Genomic DNA, 18,993 nt, shown 5'->3' on the forward strand with positions numbered 1-18,993 from the left:
TAAAAAAGGACCCGTACGCCTACATTTTGCTCAAGTAAACATACACCAATTCGTCACTGTTTTTAACCATAGTGGCTGTCATTGTAAATGGTTGACCAACTCTCGCGTCTCAAAAATATTTGGATAAACAATTTATCTGAGTCAAGTAAATTCTTTATCACTTTTCATCAGTGGACGCAAAAATTAATACGGCAGTAGTTGTCTTCAAGTTTTTTTTATTAAATCTTTCATAATTCAACAGCAGGTCTTTTATACATTGCTCACGACATATTTGAATGTTAAAGCTGACAATTGTTGCTTTTTTTAAAGCAAATTATAGAGATACTAGTTGTTCATCATTTTTTCGATTTTTTTTAGTTTTATTTTTCTCTTAAAGATTTGTATTTGCACGATTTTTACCATGAAATATCAATCAGCCTGTGCTTTATGTTTATAAGGCCGAAATAACAATGGAGGACTGTTTAACGACACAAATATAGAGGGAAATACAAAGTCAGTTTTTGACTCAGCTTGCCAAAATTTTCCGTCAATCACCTGGCTATTTATAATGTATTTGGTTGTGTCTTATTTTATTTTATTAATTCATATCGTTAGTTTGGTTTGGCGAGTTATGAATGCACGATTTTTAACGATTCTAAATCTGTGCTTCAAAAACCCATTTCAGTAACTCAGTCACTGCCAATACCAATTCAGGAGTGAAAAAGGACAGGGTAAAACGACAAAAACCTTTAAAAAAATATTCGAAAAGTCTTTAAATTGCCGTATTAGATATTTCCGGCTGTTTTTTGGCTACTTTGATTGTCTACAACACCTTGTTAGATTTTTAAAGTTAGTAGTAATGACCTTTATTAATTCTAGCTATCGTTTAAAATCATAGTACGACAGCACAAACTCTTTACACAGTAGACTAGTACCGTTTTTATGTGATGCCGTAGTTGAGCTCAAATTGTCAACCTAAAGGATCTTAAAGAATGCCGGTTCTGAATAGGAAGTTAAATGATTGTCCAGGCTGAGGTGCCAGAACGAAAAGTGATTTGTCCAGACAGCCCCAGACTGAAAGTGCCCATGTCTAGACAGTCCCGGACGGAAAATGCATATGTCCAGAACATCGTACGTTCTCGTCCAGACTATCGTGCGCTGCAAAAAAATCGTTCATTCCAACGCCAAAAATTCAGTGCTTTCATGTCCAGATTTTAGTGCGTTCATTCGTGTTTCCAGACCGTGTAATTTTGAACGCACGACGCCCCCTCGTGCGTTCATTTTGGTCTTGACATATGCGGCTTCGGTCTGGGACTTCAATCTTGGTATTATAAATATCTGGGAACTAAATTTTTATGCAAAATTAGCAGTTTTATGGGAAGGATCCGGTATTAATTGGCATTCTAAAATTTGCACTATGCAATCCTACTGTGCCATCAATCATATCAGATGATCTTAAGATTTTGAGTCGACCTATTTCGTCGAGCACTTTCTTCGTTCTTTCTCCATACTGGTATCATCAACTAGCAGTCAAAATTTCATCTAGCAAACGCCATCGCTGGTCAAATCTCCTTACTACTGTCATATGCATTAACAAGGCGGCTCGTTAATGTGCGTTCGCATATGATGTTCCGACCCGAGCTCATCTACATTTTTGACTCAACCAAATGAAGAGATAACAAAAATAGATGTTTCAATTTAAAAAAAAATGCTACATTTTAAGTTGATTAAATACACTAAATTCTGCCTCGATGAAATAGCAATCATAGGTTTCATTCATGTGACATCAATAACTCATCACAATAAGTCGTATGGCAAAGAAAAATACATCAAAACCATGAAACTTTTGAGAAAACCCATAGTATCAAAGTCAAAAAATTCTACAGCTTTCAACGGAAGGCATTTAATATGCTAAATTATGCCTAGATGATGTGACAACTAGGATGTTTGTCATTCAAAATTTATCAATAAGACACTACAACAAGTCATTCACTATGAAAACAACAACAAAAACAGGCAAAATCCAAAAGTTCGGTAGAAAATTGAGAGAAGAAAGTGTCGAAGCTATTTAAACCATAAGCCTTTTTCTCTGAAAACTTTTTCAAAGATCCATTGATCGTCTTCAGTAAACCAATGGGAGCTATCAATATTAGGATAATGTAATACGATTTCAAAAGGAACCAAAATTACTAAAAAAGATCCAAAAATTATAAAAATTATGAAAACTCGTGCACCGAAGTCAAAAAACCAATAGTTAGAAGACAAAACCGCTAACTAGATAAATTGTTGCTGATGTAGAAAAAAAATCGGTTCTGTCATTACCGAGACTGACTTACAATCCACGAAAATAAGCTAAAGATTGATTTATGTTAAAAAAAAAAATTTTTAAAGTCTTAACATCCATTAAACTCAAAAGCTTTCATAGGAATTCAGTGAATACGCTCAGCTATGCCACAATGTGAAAACAAGGTTGTTTATGATGCCTAGATAATCAATAAGACATCACAATATGACTTATGACTATGAAAAGAACCAACAAATACAGGCAAAAACCAAAATTTCTTTAGAAAAACGGGAGAAGAAAGTGTTGAAGCCATTTAAACCATATTTTTTTCTCAGAAAGTTTTATCTATGATACTTTGGACGTCTTCACTAAAGGAAGATGTAGCCATCAATATTAAGATGACGTGATAAGATTTCAAAATGAACCAATAAAACGAAATGTCCAAAAAATTTTTTTAAAAATTTGAAATCTTGTGGCATTGAAGACGTATAACCAATAGTTATTTGATAAAGCCGCCAATGAGATTAACTTATGTTGCAGTGGTATGAAGGAGTTCAATCCTGTTTTACTGAGACGAACTTACAGTTCATAAAAATAAGTTTATGATTTACTAATTTCAAAAAACTTTCGAAAATTTATTTTCAAAGTCTTAACAGCCATTAGCTGTCCAGTCACAGCACTAGATAGGTTCACTTAGTGCTCATTAGCAAATCTATTGCACCTTTAGTCAACAAGTTTATGCCATAGGATTATAAAACCTTAGTAACACCCTCAAAAAATAAATCCAAATTTCATTTGAAATTACGAAATTTGAGATACGAGTCCAAAAAAAAACATGAGCGATCCCTTCGAAACCAATTTTTGTTCATTGGGCTTCATTTGATCGTAAAAGAGGTTTGTCATTAACGGAACTTCGATATTAAAAGTGTCTAGTAGTCTCTAGGTGACTTGAAAAAACATAAAAATTGCAAAATTTTCTAAAAAAAAGAGCTCCCAAACCTAATTCGAATTTTTTTATATATTAAACTTCCCTCTAAGACTAGAACTAGTCTTTCTTATTTCCGTTCGTCTATTGAAAACCTAAAATTGATTTACTTTTTGGCGTGAAATCTAGTTTTGAGTTAAATTTTTTTGTAGAAAAAACGTTATTTCGAACGAAAATTACGGTAAAAGTGAACCAAATATCCAGTGTTCACATGAAACTTTAAACCTCGATAACTCCTCGAAAAAAACGAAATTCAAAAAAATCTTTTTAATTCCGAATTCTACGCTGGACGAGCTTTTTAATGATACCACGCACATTTCTCTACGATGAATATATCGGTCGGCCAAAATTCACGGAACAAAAAAAACCCATTTGAGTATATAGTTCCTCCCCCCCACAAGTGGGGTCGGAACAATTACGTTTGTTTAATCCATTTGGAAGAATTCAGTTATATTCGAAGAAATCAATACGGCTTTCTTGCATTTAGGGAAGGAAAACAGAGAAGGAACCAGAGACAACAATAAACACTAACTTTGATGATGGTTTCAGTATCATTTTCTTTTGGACTTGCAGATCCATGATTATTGCCCAGAAGATGAAACACTTAAAGACTAATTTTAGGGAATCAAAAACGCAATTTCATCTGAACTGCCACGATAAACATTCAAGACAGGAACAAAAGTTGCAACAAACTGGAGACATGATGGCTTATATAGTTGATAAACATTTAATTAGTGTTTCATCATTTTTCAAGCTTTTTTGGGAAGCTGAACGTGTCAGCGTATCACGATTTATCACAGTTTATAATTATTTCAAAATCATGCACGACTTACGCAAAATCATGCAACGTTTGGACCCAAACTTGCAAGATAAGTTTGTACTTGTGAAAATAAAATTCCAGATTATAGATATTTAGACATGTTCATTTGATCCTGAATGTTATTCTTAACAAAATTTCTCAAAATACCTCTTTTTCAATCAGTTACACTTTTACTTAGACAATTTTCATTCTGTCTCTTTGCTCGAAGCGGAGATCAATTTGATCTATTATGATAAGTAGTTCAAACTATCAGAAAAAATTCTCGTTTGCTGCTCAAAGTCGAAAGAGGAACTCCCGTTGATAGTTGAATTTAGAACACCGAGGAAAATGGCTAAGAATTGTTTGGTAAACAGCAATGGCTTTTGCAAACTCTTATTTTTTATGTGATGGAAACCTAAACCTGGGTGAAGGTACCAACGCCGTTTAAGCGAACTTTTCTGTACGAAATGCGCTGCATGCATTGAAACAAACAAAATGCGCTGAAAAACGGAAAAGAGTTAGCTCAAAAAACAAGATTGAGGAATTATGTAAGAAGTGCGCTTAAATTGAACTTCGTAACAAATTTAGAGCATCTCAATGCACTTTTATGTAATTTTGAGAAAACTCCTCAACACATTATCTACCGTTGAAATAAATAAAAAACATGGTGTGTATTTTTGTGAACCTCAGGCCATTTGATATACTTGTTGTGACAGTTTTGAAAAGGAAAGCTTTTTGAGCTTATAAATCTTTGACAGTTTTTGCAAATCACTTGGCCGACAGGGACCACAAGTCATAGCATAAACTTCTGACGTTGGGCGAATACCCGAGTCAAAATGTCAGCGCCGTTTCAATACGTCAATGCCCTTATGTAAGAAATACGCTGCCATTTGAAGAATTAGCTGAAATTTCAAACATTCAGCTAATCTGCAGATCATTTTGTTAGGGGGTCTATGCAGGTGCAATTACTGTGAAAATGGACCGCTACTGGATTCGAACCAGCATCTCTTACTAGCAAGCCGAGGGTGCTACCCATTTACACCAACTGGTCTTAAGCTCTCGAACTTGGCCATCTTTTAAAACCCGTTTTCACGTTATTTCTTGTTCCTTAAAACTTTATTTCTCTAGCCAAGTAAACGTTGAGCTTCTTGTCCAGCTACGTCAAATTTATCTTATGCACAATTTACATAAGGTTGTTCTCTCTCAACCTTCTATCACATTTTTTGTAGAAAAGCGCTTCTTTAGAAGCTCAGATGGATCATCTCCTGATAAATTTAGCGCAATTCAACATGTCTCTTACAATTACTAAAGTTAATAAATGCACGTTACTTTTCTTTCAAAGCCGGAAACAAGAAAAAACACGGAATTAATAAAAACTGCAAATGTTGAACTCTTTTTGTCGTTGACAAACATTGATTTCTTGCTCAGTGCAACCAATGAGTTGTTTCACAAGATTGGGATAATAGCTAAAGTTTAAAGCTCTCCCTGCTTACCGTTTCTGCCCAGAGTACTTGTAGTAGTAGTTAAAGTCTCATTTCTCTATACGAGAAGCACACAGTTAGGAAAAGCGAATTGGTACGATCAGATCGACAAAATTTACAGAAACATTTAAAGTATAAAGTGCAAGGGTTATGAAAAGAAAAAGAACCCAATTTTTTAGTAATTTAGCATCCGAATACTTAGATATAGCGGTTTTAAAATGAAATAATGGCATTTCAAAGGATGTTATGCTGAGTTTTAAAAGCACATTAGCAATCCTCGGAGCACGAATGAAGTATTTATTGTCGCTCTGAAGCTTCCATGTAAAGGGAATGTTATAAAGATAATGATTTCATGAACGAGTGGGTAAACAGTTGAAAATGAGTGGGTTCTTTATATCAAGTTTGCCATTACACAGTTTCCATAATAAGATGAGATCAGTTTGTATTAGTTGAAAGCATATAAGAAGTAGTTTAAGTTGTTTGAGAATTGGGTTGTAGCCATCTGCGCTTTTGATCCTTTTCACCACTCGACACTGCGATCTTTCCAGCCGTCACAGTTGGTTGATTTTGGGTGACCAAGCAGGACTTCCGTATAACAGGACTGACTGAATGTGTGTACTATAGAGAAGTTTTTTCCGTTTCTCTGAAACATTAAAAGGAACATTTGGTCCCAGAAAATGAAAGACATGAATTGATTTGGTCAAAATTTTCATCGATGTGAGTTTCCCAAGATAAATTTGACGTAATAATAAAACCCAAAGCAGTAAATTAGCTTGTCGAGGTGAGTAAGTTGTTACCCAACGTAACAGGCGAGTCAAATGCATAATTAAAAAACAGTACCGAGCACTTGGAGGGTTGGAAGTCTAGACTATTGGAAGACGCCAAATTGAAGTGGACATCCGGATCATCCTGCACTAGTTTTGGCTCGGCGGATGAAAGAATTTTCAAGTCGTCACAATAAAGAAAGTAGATGGTGCTTTCAAAATTGTCGCAAATCTCATTAATGAACAGAGTGATTAATAAAGGCCAAAATAAACTGCCCTGGGGCACACCAGAGGTTACCGGAATCTCCGAACAAAGAGAGGAATCAAGTTTAACACATTGTCTCCTGTTGAACAAATAGGAATCCATAAAAGTTAGAAAATTGATGTCGAAACCATACTTTTCTAGTTTCGTCAATAATAGATTATGTTTAACGGAATCAAACGCTTCCTTTACGTAAGAATATATTGCAACTACCGGCACATTATTGTCACGTAAAGAGTAGATATGGTCCAAGTAAGATAACAATTGGGTCACAGTGCTGCGGGATTGCATAAAGCCATGCTGATCACTTTAATTTCAAGAGCGAAACCTAGAATACACATAATCAAAAAGGAAGCTTTCCAGTACAAGTGACAATTCAGATAAAACTCTAATTGGACGATTATTAGTGATATCATTAGTTGAATCAGACTTGTGAGTGGGAGTTAAATAGGATAATTTTCAGACCTCTGGCCAAACCTTTTGTTTGCATATCCATGTGAATAACTGGTACACTCGAGGTGCTATTACATCACTTTACTAGTAAAGTACAGAATGTGGAATTCAGTCCGAACCCGTTGAAAGGGATTTTTCATTTTGACGCAGTAGGGATTCAGTTTGGGTAGAATTGAATACAAGTTTGTTTAGAACAATTTTTTTTGCTGTGTGAAAGGTCTGGTAGCACTGTTTGTCGCTAGAGGCGGAGCCGAAACTTTATTGAAAAGAGTTGCTTTACAGACAACGGAATAAGTCGATTCGTCGCCTATATACATCGTGGTGGTGTAGCTCTGGGTCGTTCTGAAACTTCAAAGAAATTTGAAACACCCTTTCGGATCCTGTAAGTCCAACTTCTCAGCGAATAATCATTTATCGAGACCTATGGAATCTGCAGCAACTTCTTTCTGTAGGTTTTGGCACTGCGGTGAGCTGAGATTGGTCCATTTTTTCTCTTTTTTTCTGATAGCTATTTTCTGCATATTTAAAGGATGAATAGTATGTAAAGAGTAGAAACAGGGGTAGCTCAAACGGCGGGAAAGTTTGCGAGATAAGGCATGAGGTAGGGCGTCCGTTAAAAGATAATACCATGAATCAGCGAAATTACGAGTCGAGTATAGATTAGAACACTATGAAATGTAGAAGTTATTTAATTAGAATTTGCTTGATCTTAACTTGACTTGGAAAAATTTAAATTGGAGTGGTAACTGGGGGATTGAGCTTCGTTGAGGTAGTAAAGATTAACGGGTAATGGTTAGAGCGTGGTATTGCCAGAATTTCGAAAGATATTGTTGCAAGGTTGCTCCATATAGGATCAAGAATATTTCCCTTTGTGTGAGTTGGTTTATCAATGAATTGATTAAGACCGTGGTTGGTTAATATTTGCAATATGTTACTTTCATAGGCAGAAGAGTTCGACATTCACCTCCAGTTTACACCAGGAACGTTAAAGTCTCCGAGAAAATAAATGTTGTAGTTTCTGTTGAGATTTCTGATGTTAGGGAAAATTTTGAATTTCTCACAATATCGATTAACGGCGGAGAACAAAGTTGAATATTCAACTCTCTATGGAAAATTTTTAGGTTGGTAAGTACATCAAAACAAAACGAAAAAGATCCCTTTTTTCAAATAAACATTGTTTCTTCTGAAATATCGAGAGAAAAAAAGAAATTTTTATGGAAAAATATAACGAATAAAATGAAGTTTGCTGACAGCAGTCCTAATGAAATTAGCAAAAATTGTCAAATTTAAAGCCAAAACCTGACAAAACTTCAAACGTATGTAATCACGGGATAGAACGTACGCGGCGGGGAGGGGGCAATAACGGTACAGATCCTATGATTTATATATATATATATATATATATATATATATATATAATATATATATATATATATATATATATATATATATATATCATTATGAAAACGTACAATTATCGCCTCTTTCCCTCTGCAGCCCCTCACGGCTTAGTATTAAAGAGACATAGCAGTTATAGTCAACCACAGGAAGCATTTCCTCGTGTCACAAACTGCCTTGATGTATGCTTTTAGTGCATATGTTAAACGCACGTGCTGGTATCATCATACAGCAGCTGAATGATATTGACCAAATTTATAATACATTTGCTTGACCATCAAAAACACGAGCAAGCTGTTCTTAAAGTGAATACAAGCGCACATATACATTCAATTTTTCTTCGTCTTTCTTTTTAACTAGAAGAGATAAGCACAACAAAATGGCTCAGCATTTCTCCGCTAACCAGGTGGGTTCCTCAGTCTTCTAAACAGTAAACAAGCACTGACCCCCCCCCCCCAAACAACGCCTAAAAGCATAGAGTGGTCCATCCCCCATCATGTTCCCAAAATTTTTGTTTTAATTACCATATGTCAAGTAACGAATTGGTATTGGATTGTGATAAGAGGCGCAGAGGCGGTATTAGCTATTACAGTTAATAGAAACAATTATAAAGATGTAAAAATATCAATAATGGAGCGCCAAAATCTACCAAGAAGGCAGGACAGTTTACAAGTTTACAATGCCCCCCCCCCCCCACACACACACACACACCCATTATGTTATACACCCACTGTTACTGAGCACGAGTCATACGTAGCAATTCGTTATCAGTTGAGTTTCATTATGAACTTGGTGCAATTTATTACAATTCCCAATGATATTGCTATTGGATATTGCCTCATATGTTTGTTAATTGTTTGCTTCATACATATGTTGGTTGTTTCAGTATGAGGAACCCTTCAAACCCGTCAGACTGGGCAATTGGGAAGTGCCCTTACTACACAAAGAGGTTTGTAGTTCCAAAAATAAGCCAAAGACAGCATTAAACGTCAAAAGAAATCATCCTGTTCCACCAATTACAGTAAATATATACTAAAGCCCATAACAACGCTTAAAAATTTTAAATTTTTGTAATTGTTTTTCCCCACAGTACATATTCTGGTCGTACATTATGGATTTGTTTTAAATAAATAACTACTTACCCGGGTTGGGGTCCCACTAGTATCCACTAGTGGTCCACTACACTATACAACTAATCCCACTAGTGTTTCCTTGAAATTCCACTATAGTACAACTTTCAATAGTGTTCCACTAATAATCCATAGATGTGATCGTATTTTTAACGAAAATTTTGAATGACCGAAAAATTTTGTTACGTGTCATGATTTTCGAATTTAACCATATGAAACCATATGGATTTAGCTCCACTCACTGAAATGACATTCTGATGACACAAAAAAAAAACAAATATGACCAATTTGACCAATATGACCTTGAGAACGCTGTACAAAAAACAGAATAGAGAGGGGTTATAGATGGTTGGGGGCTTTTTTCAGGAATTAAGCTTACTGCCTTAATTCAGTCTGTATAGCAAGAATACGGCCATTTTTTCAGATTGTTTTTCATGAGTAAAACGGATTTTAGATTTTATCAAAACAAAACGAAAACTTTTGGGGTTTTCCCATTATAGCCCCCTCCCCCCCCCCCCCCCCCCCACAGCTTAGTGATCAGATAACCTATAGCCCCCCAATCATGGTTAAATACCATAATGGGGGCTATAATTTCATGGGGGGGGGGGCTACAATGCGAAAGACCCTAACTTTTATTTAAAAAACGAACAAATATCGATAAAATTTCATCATCAGATATGATAAGACGACATTCTAATTTGGGATCTTTTCCGTTTGTGCCCTCCCCCGCCCCCCAAGCTTAGTGGGTGCATAATTTTTCATTCCTCAGAAGTGCGTGCCATGTTTTTACATAATGATTTACCATGTATTGACACGTTCTCTGTAACTGGGGGAGCATAACGTACTTGGGGGCACATGCGGAAAAGATCCCAAATTTGTTACGAGAGTGTATAGGTTCTGAGAAGAAAGTAGGTACAAGCAAAATTAAACCATTAAACCAAATAAATATTTTTTTAGTTTTTAACAAAAATTTTCCCGCAGAAATCAACGCTGAAATTATTCATCGTAATTCAACTCCATTTAGCCTTATCGAATGAACTTTAACATCTGAAGCAAATGGCATGTTAGGATTAAAATAAATTAAGTTAGCTGTAGAAAAGTATATTTTCTAGCATTTTTCAAGCGGTCAATCTTTATACTGTGTAGTTGTAATGCGTTTATCCCGTATTCAAGAGAGATCAGTTCGCGGCTAGGGTTTTGGATATGTTCCGTTTGTGCCCCCTCCCCCGCCTAAGTACTTTATGCTCCGCAGTCACAGAGCACGTGCCATAACATAGTAAATCATTATGTTGCAAAATGGCACGTGCGTTTGGGGGTGCAAATAAAATGCACCCACTAAGCTGGAGACCAATCGTTTTAAGTGAAGTGCCTCAAAAAATGCAAAGGCACAAAGTTTGTAGCAGAAGCTGAAAAACAGCAATGGACTGGGTTGGCAAAAAACACATCGAATTTGCTTTATTTCTTTTTTAATATTTTTTTTATATTTTTAATTTCTCAAATCCAAAAAGTTTTGGCTCTCCTTAAGTTGCTATCACAAAATGGAGTCTTTCCCAATATTGTCCCCCTCCCCAATTAATAAAGCAAAAGACTATAATGGAAAGACCCACAAGGGAAGGGGCTATAATGGAAAGACCCACAAAATGATAGCATTTTTATTGCTCTTGAAATCGAAAGCTAAGAACGTTAAAATGAGTTGAGGTCATCCTTTTAGATCTTTATGTTCGAATTGATGAAAAGTTGCACCAATGTGCTAAAATTTCATAAGAAAATTTTCGGATCTTTACCGATTGTGCCCCCAGTACGTTATGCACCCCCAATATACACATCACGTGCCATTGGATTTTAAATCGCTCTGTAGAATTATGGCACGTGCGTCTTGGGGGCGCAAATAATATGCATCCACTAAGCTGCGGGGGCGCAAACGGAAGAGATCCAAATTTTCATACGATCTTTTATCTGACATCGCAATAGTTAGCAAACATCAAGGTGTTATCTTGAAGCGTTATCTTGAAGCGAACATGGATATACAATCGGTGAGATTGAAAAGTGCTTCATTTTAGTAAAAAGAAGAATCAAAACGCTCAAAAAAAAATTGCAAAAAAATTCCATATTTTAAAAATTGTTGTCAGTTAAAAAGACGTATCACCAAAATATAAGTCGAACAAATAACGACTTATTCGGTTTATATTTTGCTGGTAGGTATTTTATGCCTGACATCAATATTAAAAATATTGATTTTTTTTTGCATTTTATTATCGTTGTGATTCTTCTTTTTACAAAAATGGGGCACGTTTCAATCACAAAGATTGATTGTATTTTCAGATCTCGGCTGTTCAGGATTTTACAGACGATGTTGCTACAGTCTATTTTAGATTGTACACATCCCTGTAAAAGAAAGAGCACTAGTCCTGATTACTCAAGAATTCAAATTTTCAAAGAATTTATTCTCCGGGGCATATTGAGCTATTGAATCGCTGCAAGTAACAAGCTATTGTGTTTTAACACTTAATGTATTGTGGCCTATTTTATTGTTCCTACGCACTTTTTTGCGGGAGGAACTATATACTCAACTGTGTTTTTTTTTGTTCGGTCAATTTTCGCCGATCGATTTATTCCTCGTACAGGATGGTGAGTGGTATCATTAGAAAGTTTATCAAGCGTTTCATTTCAATGTAAAAAATTTTTTTTCGAAATTCGGTGTTTCCGACGAGTTACACAGAGGTTTGAAGAAAAGTGAACGTGACCCTAGCTTCCGTTGTTTGGTTCACATTTATCGTAATTTTTCCTTAAATTGTGACCAATTTTTGCTGAAATTAGATACAGTTGTTAACAATAGTCTCATTGGTTTTACATTTAAAGATAGAAAAGAGTTTGAGAATATTCTGAACCAAGTGTTTTGGCAAAAATTTGGATAAAATTTTAAAAGTTCAGAATTTTCTTTTCAAAACTGCTAACACAATCGTCCTATAGTCAGATATGGGCTAATCTTTACGTCCAGTTCCCAAAAAAGTTTTTGCGGTCTTTCGCTAATTTAAACCCAATTTGAAAAAATGAATTTTCTTTTTTTGATGTATTAGGATTTCTGTCTCTGGCAAAGACATTATTACGCCATTTGTTGTGGCAGTAGTTTTATAACAGTTGCGCAGCAATAGCTTGGCGAGTTTTGATCTCATAATGAGGCAGCAAGAGCAGGACCGGCTTTGCTCTAGTTGTGGAAACTCATAGTTCAAAAATTAATCGAATTTTAATGGGGACCTTTACATATTTTTTAAAAATAATTATGCCTTGTGTGTCTCTTTACGTTAGCTACAGACCAGAGTTATTTAAAATCAAAACTCACTTTTTGACTGTTTAAATTTGCTTGCATACATAAAATTTGCATCGGGCTTAGGCTTCAACACCATTTGAAAAAAAATTGTTCGTGAGATTTTGAGATGTACCTGTATTCAATGTTAATGTGTAGTCTTTTAACCAAACCACCCTAATTACATGAAATGTTGGTTTCCCAAGCAGTAAAAGTCTAAGCTGTTTAAGTTTAAACTATTTACAATTTTTAAGTTTGGCCTCACGCGTTTAAAGATTTTTTTTCAAATCATGTTGGTCATTTGAGATTTGCCAATATCAATCTTGTCTCGGCAACTTTTCAGCACAGCTCCAGCAAATAGAGAAGTCACATTTTCTTTCAAGTGTATCATGATGTAGTTTTCATAGCTGTTTTTTTCTTTAAATAATATTTCTTTAAAATCAATACTACAATTTTTCACTAATTTTTTGGACAATTTCTAAACTTGAGGTTCTTTTACGCTGACACCTCCGATCGTCACATTATTGGCTCATTAATAAAAGGTCAAACATCACATTAAAGGCTTTGAAATAAGGCGCAGTTAAATATATCCAAAATATATTTCAAAATAAACAGCGTTTCCTCGCAATTTTGAAGTTGCATCTGGATTTTTGCTTGTATTTGGTGCAGTGGTATGACAATCTGAAATTTGACAGGTCTAAATTGTTTTGTTTGAAGGTTTAAACGAAGTTAATCAAAGTTTTCAATTGATAGCAAATTGCTTTCATGACTTTGAATTCATCTGTTTTCACGATTGGTTAACATTTTTTTGTGATCTGATCGAAATCCACAGTAAGGATCAAAATAAGTGGAGCTTGGAGATATATATGGAAAGTAGTTAACTCAAGATTTGTAATCATATGAAACAAGGAAAAAGAGGAGAATGGATTACCGGGATACCCACGTTTGGGTGCTTCAGACCAGTTGCTGTAATGCATTAAGTTAAGCGGTGAATTTATGTAATTTCACCACTAAGTTCAGCGGTGAATTTATGCAATTTCACCGCATTCACCGCTTATCTCACGTAATTTGGACCCTTTTTAAGCGGTAAATTTATGTAATTTCATCACATACCAGGCGAGAATTTTTTTCGCCGCATTCCTCTCTTTTACAAAGTTTTCCGCGTTCACCGCTTGTCTTGCATATTTTTTTCGTTGAATAACGGTGACCCTCGACCCGGGTGGTTAGCACACTATGGCCTACAAAACAGATATGCTAGTCGAATCCGGCACTAATCCTTTGTAACAGTGGTTGCGCCTGCTATGACTCCACTAACACTTGTAACAAATAACATTTGTTAAACTTCAGTTTCCTGATTCTCGTGAAGGCTTCACCCAGATAGTTGCAAACGACAGAGGACACCTGTTAGACGGAGTACCCAAGTCTGCAAAGAGCCCTTGGGGTGAATTTGTGGGCACCTGGGACATGCCCAGGAAGTTTGTGGGCAATATCACAACTTACATGGGTAGAACAGAAGAGGCAGCCGACGAGATCAAAGCCTCAATCGGAAAACCACTGAACAAAAGCTTCAATAAGTCTATGCCGGATGTGCCAGAACTGCCCAGAGAGGTATCTTTCCCATAAAATTTAAAAATAAATATATGGTTCACTTTTTAGCGTACGTTAAAGCGGAGTATCTGTTTATCCTCATCCCTTTTAACTGTTTATTATTTATCCGCATAACTTTTAAAAATTCAAAATACGGAAGCTCAGAAGCATAGCTGGTTTAAACATCGGGCTCTATTTTAAAAACGAAACAAAAAAGTTCTGAAAAATCTCAACCCTGTTCTAAAAGTCCAAATTTGTTATCAACTTCAACCAAAAGTGAGTTGTTTTCAGATGAAGTTTAAAAAACTGGGCTGCTGTAGACGAACAGGTTTCCATAACATCTCATCTGTCCTATTCTTTTCTGTAACTCTAAACTCTCTCCAGTGTAATATAACCATATATAGACATGTTTAAACCGTTATAAAAATGATCTATTAATTGTAATGGCTCGTCCAGCCTCTTATTAGACATATGCATAAAACAAAAGGTTATGAAAGCAAAGGTTTGTTCACATAAAGTTCCCGGGTCGAGTCCGAATGGTTATCTTGTAAGAACTTGCAAGTTTCTGGCAGAAACTTACAAGGCGATGCATCGCCTTGCAAGTTTTTCTGCCAGAAACTTGCAAGTTCTTACAAGATAACCATTCTGCCTATGGTGTAAAAAAAACAGTAAAACGTTGCAAGATATGAATGTACACATATTCTGCGCATCGACAAAAGAACAAAAAAATCATCAAAATTATTAATCTAAAGCATCAGAAAAGGTGTTCTTCATCTTCTTTTTTTTTTCATTTCCTTTTTCAATTTTCTTGATTTTTTTTCAAATTTCTTGATTTTCTTGGGTTTTTCTCTCTGTTTTATGAAGTTTGAATCGCCCCGGATCGAAACAGAACGTTGAACGCCTCAAAAATTGCAAAAAATACTTTTGTTTCCTTTCGGCTAAGCAGCAATTTCTCAAAGGGAAAGCGGGACCCTCAAACTCGTGTTAAATTACAACAATCATTGAGATATCAGTTGGCCAATATGTGCAGTTTTAACGTTCTTTGTAGAGAATGTCAACAAGAAAGTTTAAAAAATTACGATGAAAGTACAAAGAAAAAGATTCAAGTGATAATTTTTACTTATTTTTTCATAAAATGGCAGACAACAATAACAAATTTATTATTATTATTTTAACCACCCGCGAAAATTCATAATATGGACCACAACATATTCTTCTCAACTTCTTCTCAATAAAAGTTAATAAAGTCAGAAACTTTGAACAGTCAAAATTTTTTGGAATTTTTTTCTCTAGTGCAGCTTAAGAGGAGTCCTTTTTCGTCAAATGAACTTGAATTCAAGAAACTTTGATATAACTGCCAATAATCTTATATGAAGTTAATCAAAAGTTCGGTTTTCAGTGTGTTTTTCAGTTTGGACTGAAACTTACAAGTTAACCATTCGACTTGCAAGTTCTTACAAGTTAACCATTCGACTTGCAAGTTCTTACAAGTTAACCATTCACTTGCAAGTTCTTACAAGTTAACCATTTTTTGCAAGAAACTTGCAAGTTCTTACAAGTTAACCATTCGGTCTCGACCCGGGTTATCACAGCACAAATTTTTCTTCATGGAGACGAAAAAGTACCATATTTCTTTTTGCTAGTTCTCTTTATCACAGATATCTGGAAAAACGACCAGATCGAACATTTTTTGCTCCCATTTTTGCCAGACTATACGCGTCCGTTTCTGGATAATTTTACTATGGTCTAATTTTTAAATTTATGTTTTCTATTAGCCTTCTCTTTACCGCTTTCGGCTGCGCAGAGTCGGCTACCGACAAAATTAAAATATTCCTCGACCATGGACAAAGAATTAATGATCTGTAGACTACTCATATTATTTTCAGTGATCTTGTTTTTCTTTGCTACCTGAAACTTCTTTCCAAGTAAGTAAAAAGTGACATAATCATGATGTGTATAGTAAAACAGAATTTATGTACCGAAAATATTGAGCACTAGTTTTCTATGTTACTAAGGTCCGGGAATTTGGCAGCGAAAAAAAGAATATATTCGACAATATTTATGTCAGTTCTCAACAGTTAATTACCTCACAATATACCCAATTCTATTGAAAATTGTGAATGTTGAAAAAATCTCAATGGACCTTTAGAAAATTTGGGTTTTGTTCAACTTGGACGCTTGTGTGGCAAGATCTTGCACGATAACCGTCCCGTTATGACTGGGGTAAGCTGCGTTGTCACTTATGTGACATCTGTTTCGAAGATTTAGTCCAATCTAGTCAATGTTGTCTCTTCAGAAATTTGTTTTTAAGCTACTAGAAGCTGTTGTCTCTTTTGTCCACAACACAATGTGCAAATGTGATATATCGAGAAGATTAGAATTTTGACTTATCATTGGAATTTCTATATAAACTATCCTTTCTGATGTTCTGATAAACTAAACTTTTGATCTGATATTGGTGAAGTGATATTGAATAATGACCTCTATTTTGAACCAAATCTTTGCTTCAAACATGTTCATTTGACATTTTGAACGTTTTTCGTTGTAATGATGATTTTCAGACCCCCCACGACACCTGCATCCCCTCAGATGCCTAACTGAGTGAACAAACGAACAACGAAACAAGCAAACAAACAAAAAAAAGGGGGAACTCAGAATTGAACAACTACATGGACGCAGCAAATAGCAACCACATCCCGGGTCGAGGTTTTGACAAAAAATAATGTAAGATTAGCGGTGAATAGCGGTGAAAAAAAACTTTTTTCACCGCAAAGCGCCCGCATCTTTTAGCGTTGAATGCGCTGAAAGCGGTGAATTTTTGTAAGAATTGCGTTGAATTTTGCGGTGAAATTTTTTTTTTCACCGCATTCATCGGAATTCTTACAAAAAAGAAACTGCCGTACAAGGGTTCGAACCTCTACCTCATGAGTGTCACCAACTTCGTAATCCACTGCGCCATCTGTCACTTACTTCAATGATATTTCCTGCGAATATAAGATAAGCGTTGAATTTAGCGTGGTGAATATTTGTAAGATTTGCGATTTTAGCGGTGAAAAATTTTTTTTTCACCGCATTCTGCTGGTAGCGGTGAAAAATTTTTTATCACCACATTCTGCTGGTAGCGGTGAAAATTTTTTTCACCGCATCCTGCTTGTAGCGGTGAAAAATTTTCTTTCACCGCTAAAGCGCTGAAAAAAAATTTTTCACCGCTTAAAAGTTTTTTACCGCATTCATCGCATTGAACGCAAATCTTACACTTATACTCAAATTCACCGCAAATCTTACATCTTTTAGCGATTTTTAGCGGTGACACCTCGACCCGGGATCAGCAAAATTACAGTCTCAGAGGCAAAGCAATATTACATGAAGACGATACTACACCGAACTTACTATAGCAATATTAGTAACGACGCGAGGCTTAAAAGAATTAATTAAAACTTTAAAAATATTATTTCTGGCCCTTGGTTGATTAACATAAGCGTGTGTTAGTGAGGTCAGTATCTGTTTTCGTTGAAAGTTTCTAAGTACGAACGAGATTGCAAACTCTGTGAATAATGCTGTCATTGTTGTTGATTTGATTCTGGAAATGTTGAATGATCATTACTGTGTACCACACATACTCGAACGAGATATGAAGTTCGCAAGTGAATCTTAACAAAACCGCACGACTACACTACACATTGCTAAGACATAAAAGATTTTGAGTTTTTCGGCAAAACTCGGGTTTGGGTTATCTTCGCAATTTCTTGCAAATCTTTAAATACAATTAACAAGGCGACTCGGTAATGTGCGATCGCACATAAGGTTCCGATCCCGCTCATTCACAAATTTGGTATGATTGTCTACCAAATGAGGAACATAGAAAAACCCAGAAATTCAAGTACTTTTAAAAAAAAATTGGTTTGTGAACGAAAAGATAGCCTCCAAAGCAAATAACTCAGTGGTGGAGTAAAGACGGTGCAATAGATTGATGATGTGTGCAAATATTAAGAAAGCGAGTCAAAACGAACAGCAAAATCAAACAACAACAACAAAAATTAATTACATCAAAAACTACATGTCCGTTTTAAAAAACAAAATTTAATAACAAAGTCAAAATGGCGTAAGTTAAAACTGATATTAAACAAAATAACTTGTAATTCAACAGAAAAGATATGGGAGTATTCAATTAAAAGGCTTGGTAATAATTAGACAATAAAGAACAAAAACAGTAAAGTTGAAAAATTCGCATATTTTTTAAAACAATTAATTTCAAAGTAATGAAAACCATTAGAAATCAGCGAAAAAATCCCATAGGTGAACAATTACCAATTCTAAAGAAGGGATTAGGAACTGCCGGTACTCTACTTTTTATGCGGTTACAAAAAGAACAACAAATAGACAACAAACAAAAAATCAATTAAAACTTAGAAGAAAACGCTTTCGAAACCGTAAAGCCATACTAAGGCAATCAAAAATATGTTCAATTGCACTTTCTGCGAGCAACGATAATGTATTATGTGACCTCTCATAAATGAAGCCAGGTAACAAGTAGACAAAACTGAAAAAAAATGCAAAATTAAGTAAC

The 18,993-nt window shown here is 35.3% G+C and overlaps 1 protein-coding gene across 8 annotated transcripts; it reads left to right on the plus strand.

The window, feature by feature from the left end:
* The first annotated feature begins 8,618 nt into the window (after positions 1–8,618).
* On the plus strand, positions 8,619–17,874 carry LOC142341066 (protein Flattop homolog). 8 transcript variants are annotated; one of them, XM_075391910.1, is made up of 6 exons: positions 8,619–8,811; positions 9,292–9,354; positions 14,187–14,447; positions 14,718–14,754; positions 16,988–17,119; positions 17,751–17,874. In XM_075391910.1, the coding sequence occupies exons 1-5, from the start codon at positions 8,785–8,787 to the stop codon at positions 17,029–17,031; spliced, it is 432 nt and encodes a 143-aa protein (XP_075248025.1). In that variant the 5' UTR covers positions 8,619–8,784; the 3' UTR covers positions 17,032–17,119; positions 17,751–17,874. The 8 variants fall into 8 exon arrangements, with proteins under 8 accessions (XP_075248025.1, XP_075248028.1, XP_075248027.1 ...); XM_075391913.1 differs by having other exon boundaries at positions 8,620–8,811; positions 16,988–17,150; positions 17,731–17,874; XM_075391912.1 differs by having other exon boundaries at positions 8,620–8,811; positions 16,988–17,126; positions 17,731–17,874.
* The last annotated feature ends 1,119 nt before the right edge of the window (positions 17,875–18,993 follow it).

Source organism: Convolutriloba macropyga, chromosome 6, assembly GCF_964194025.1.
Source record: "Convolutriloba macropyga chromosome 6, txConMacr16.3, whole genome shotgun sequence".
Lineage (NCBI taxonomy): Eukaryota > Metazoa > Xenacoelomorpha > Acoela > Convolutidae > Convolutriloba > Convolutriloba macropyga.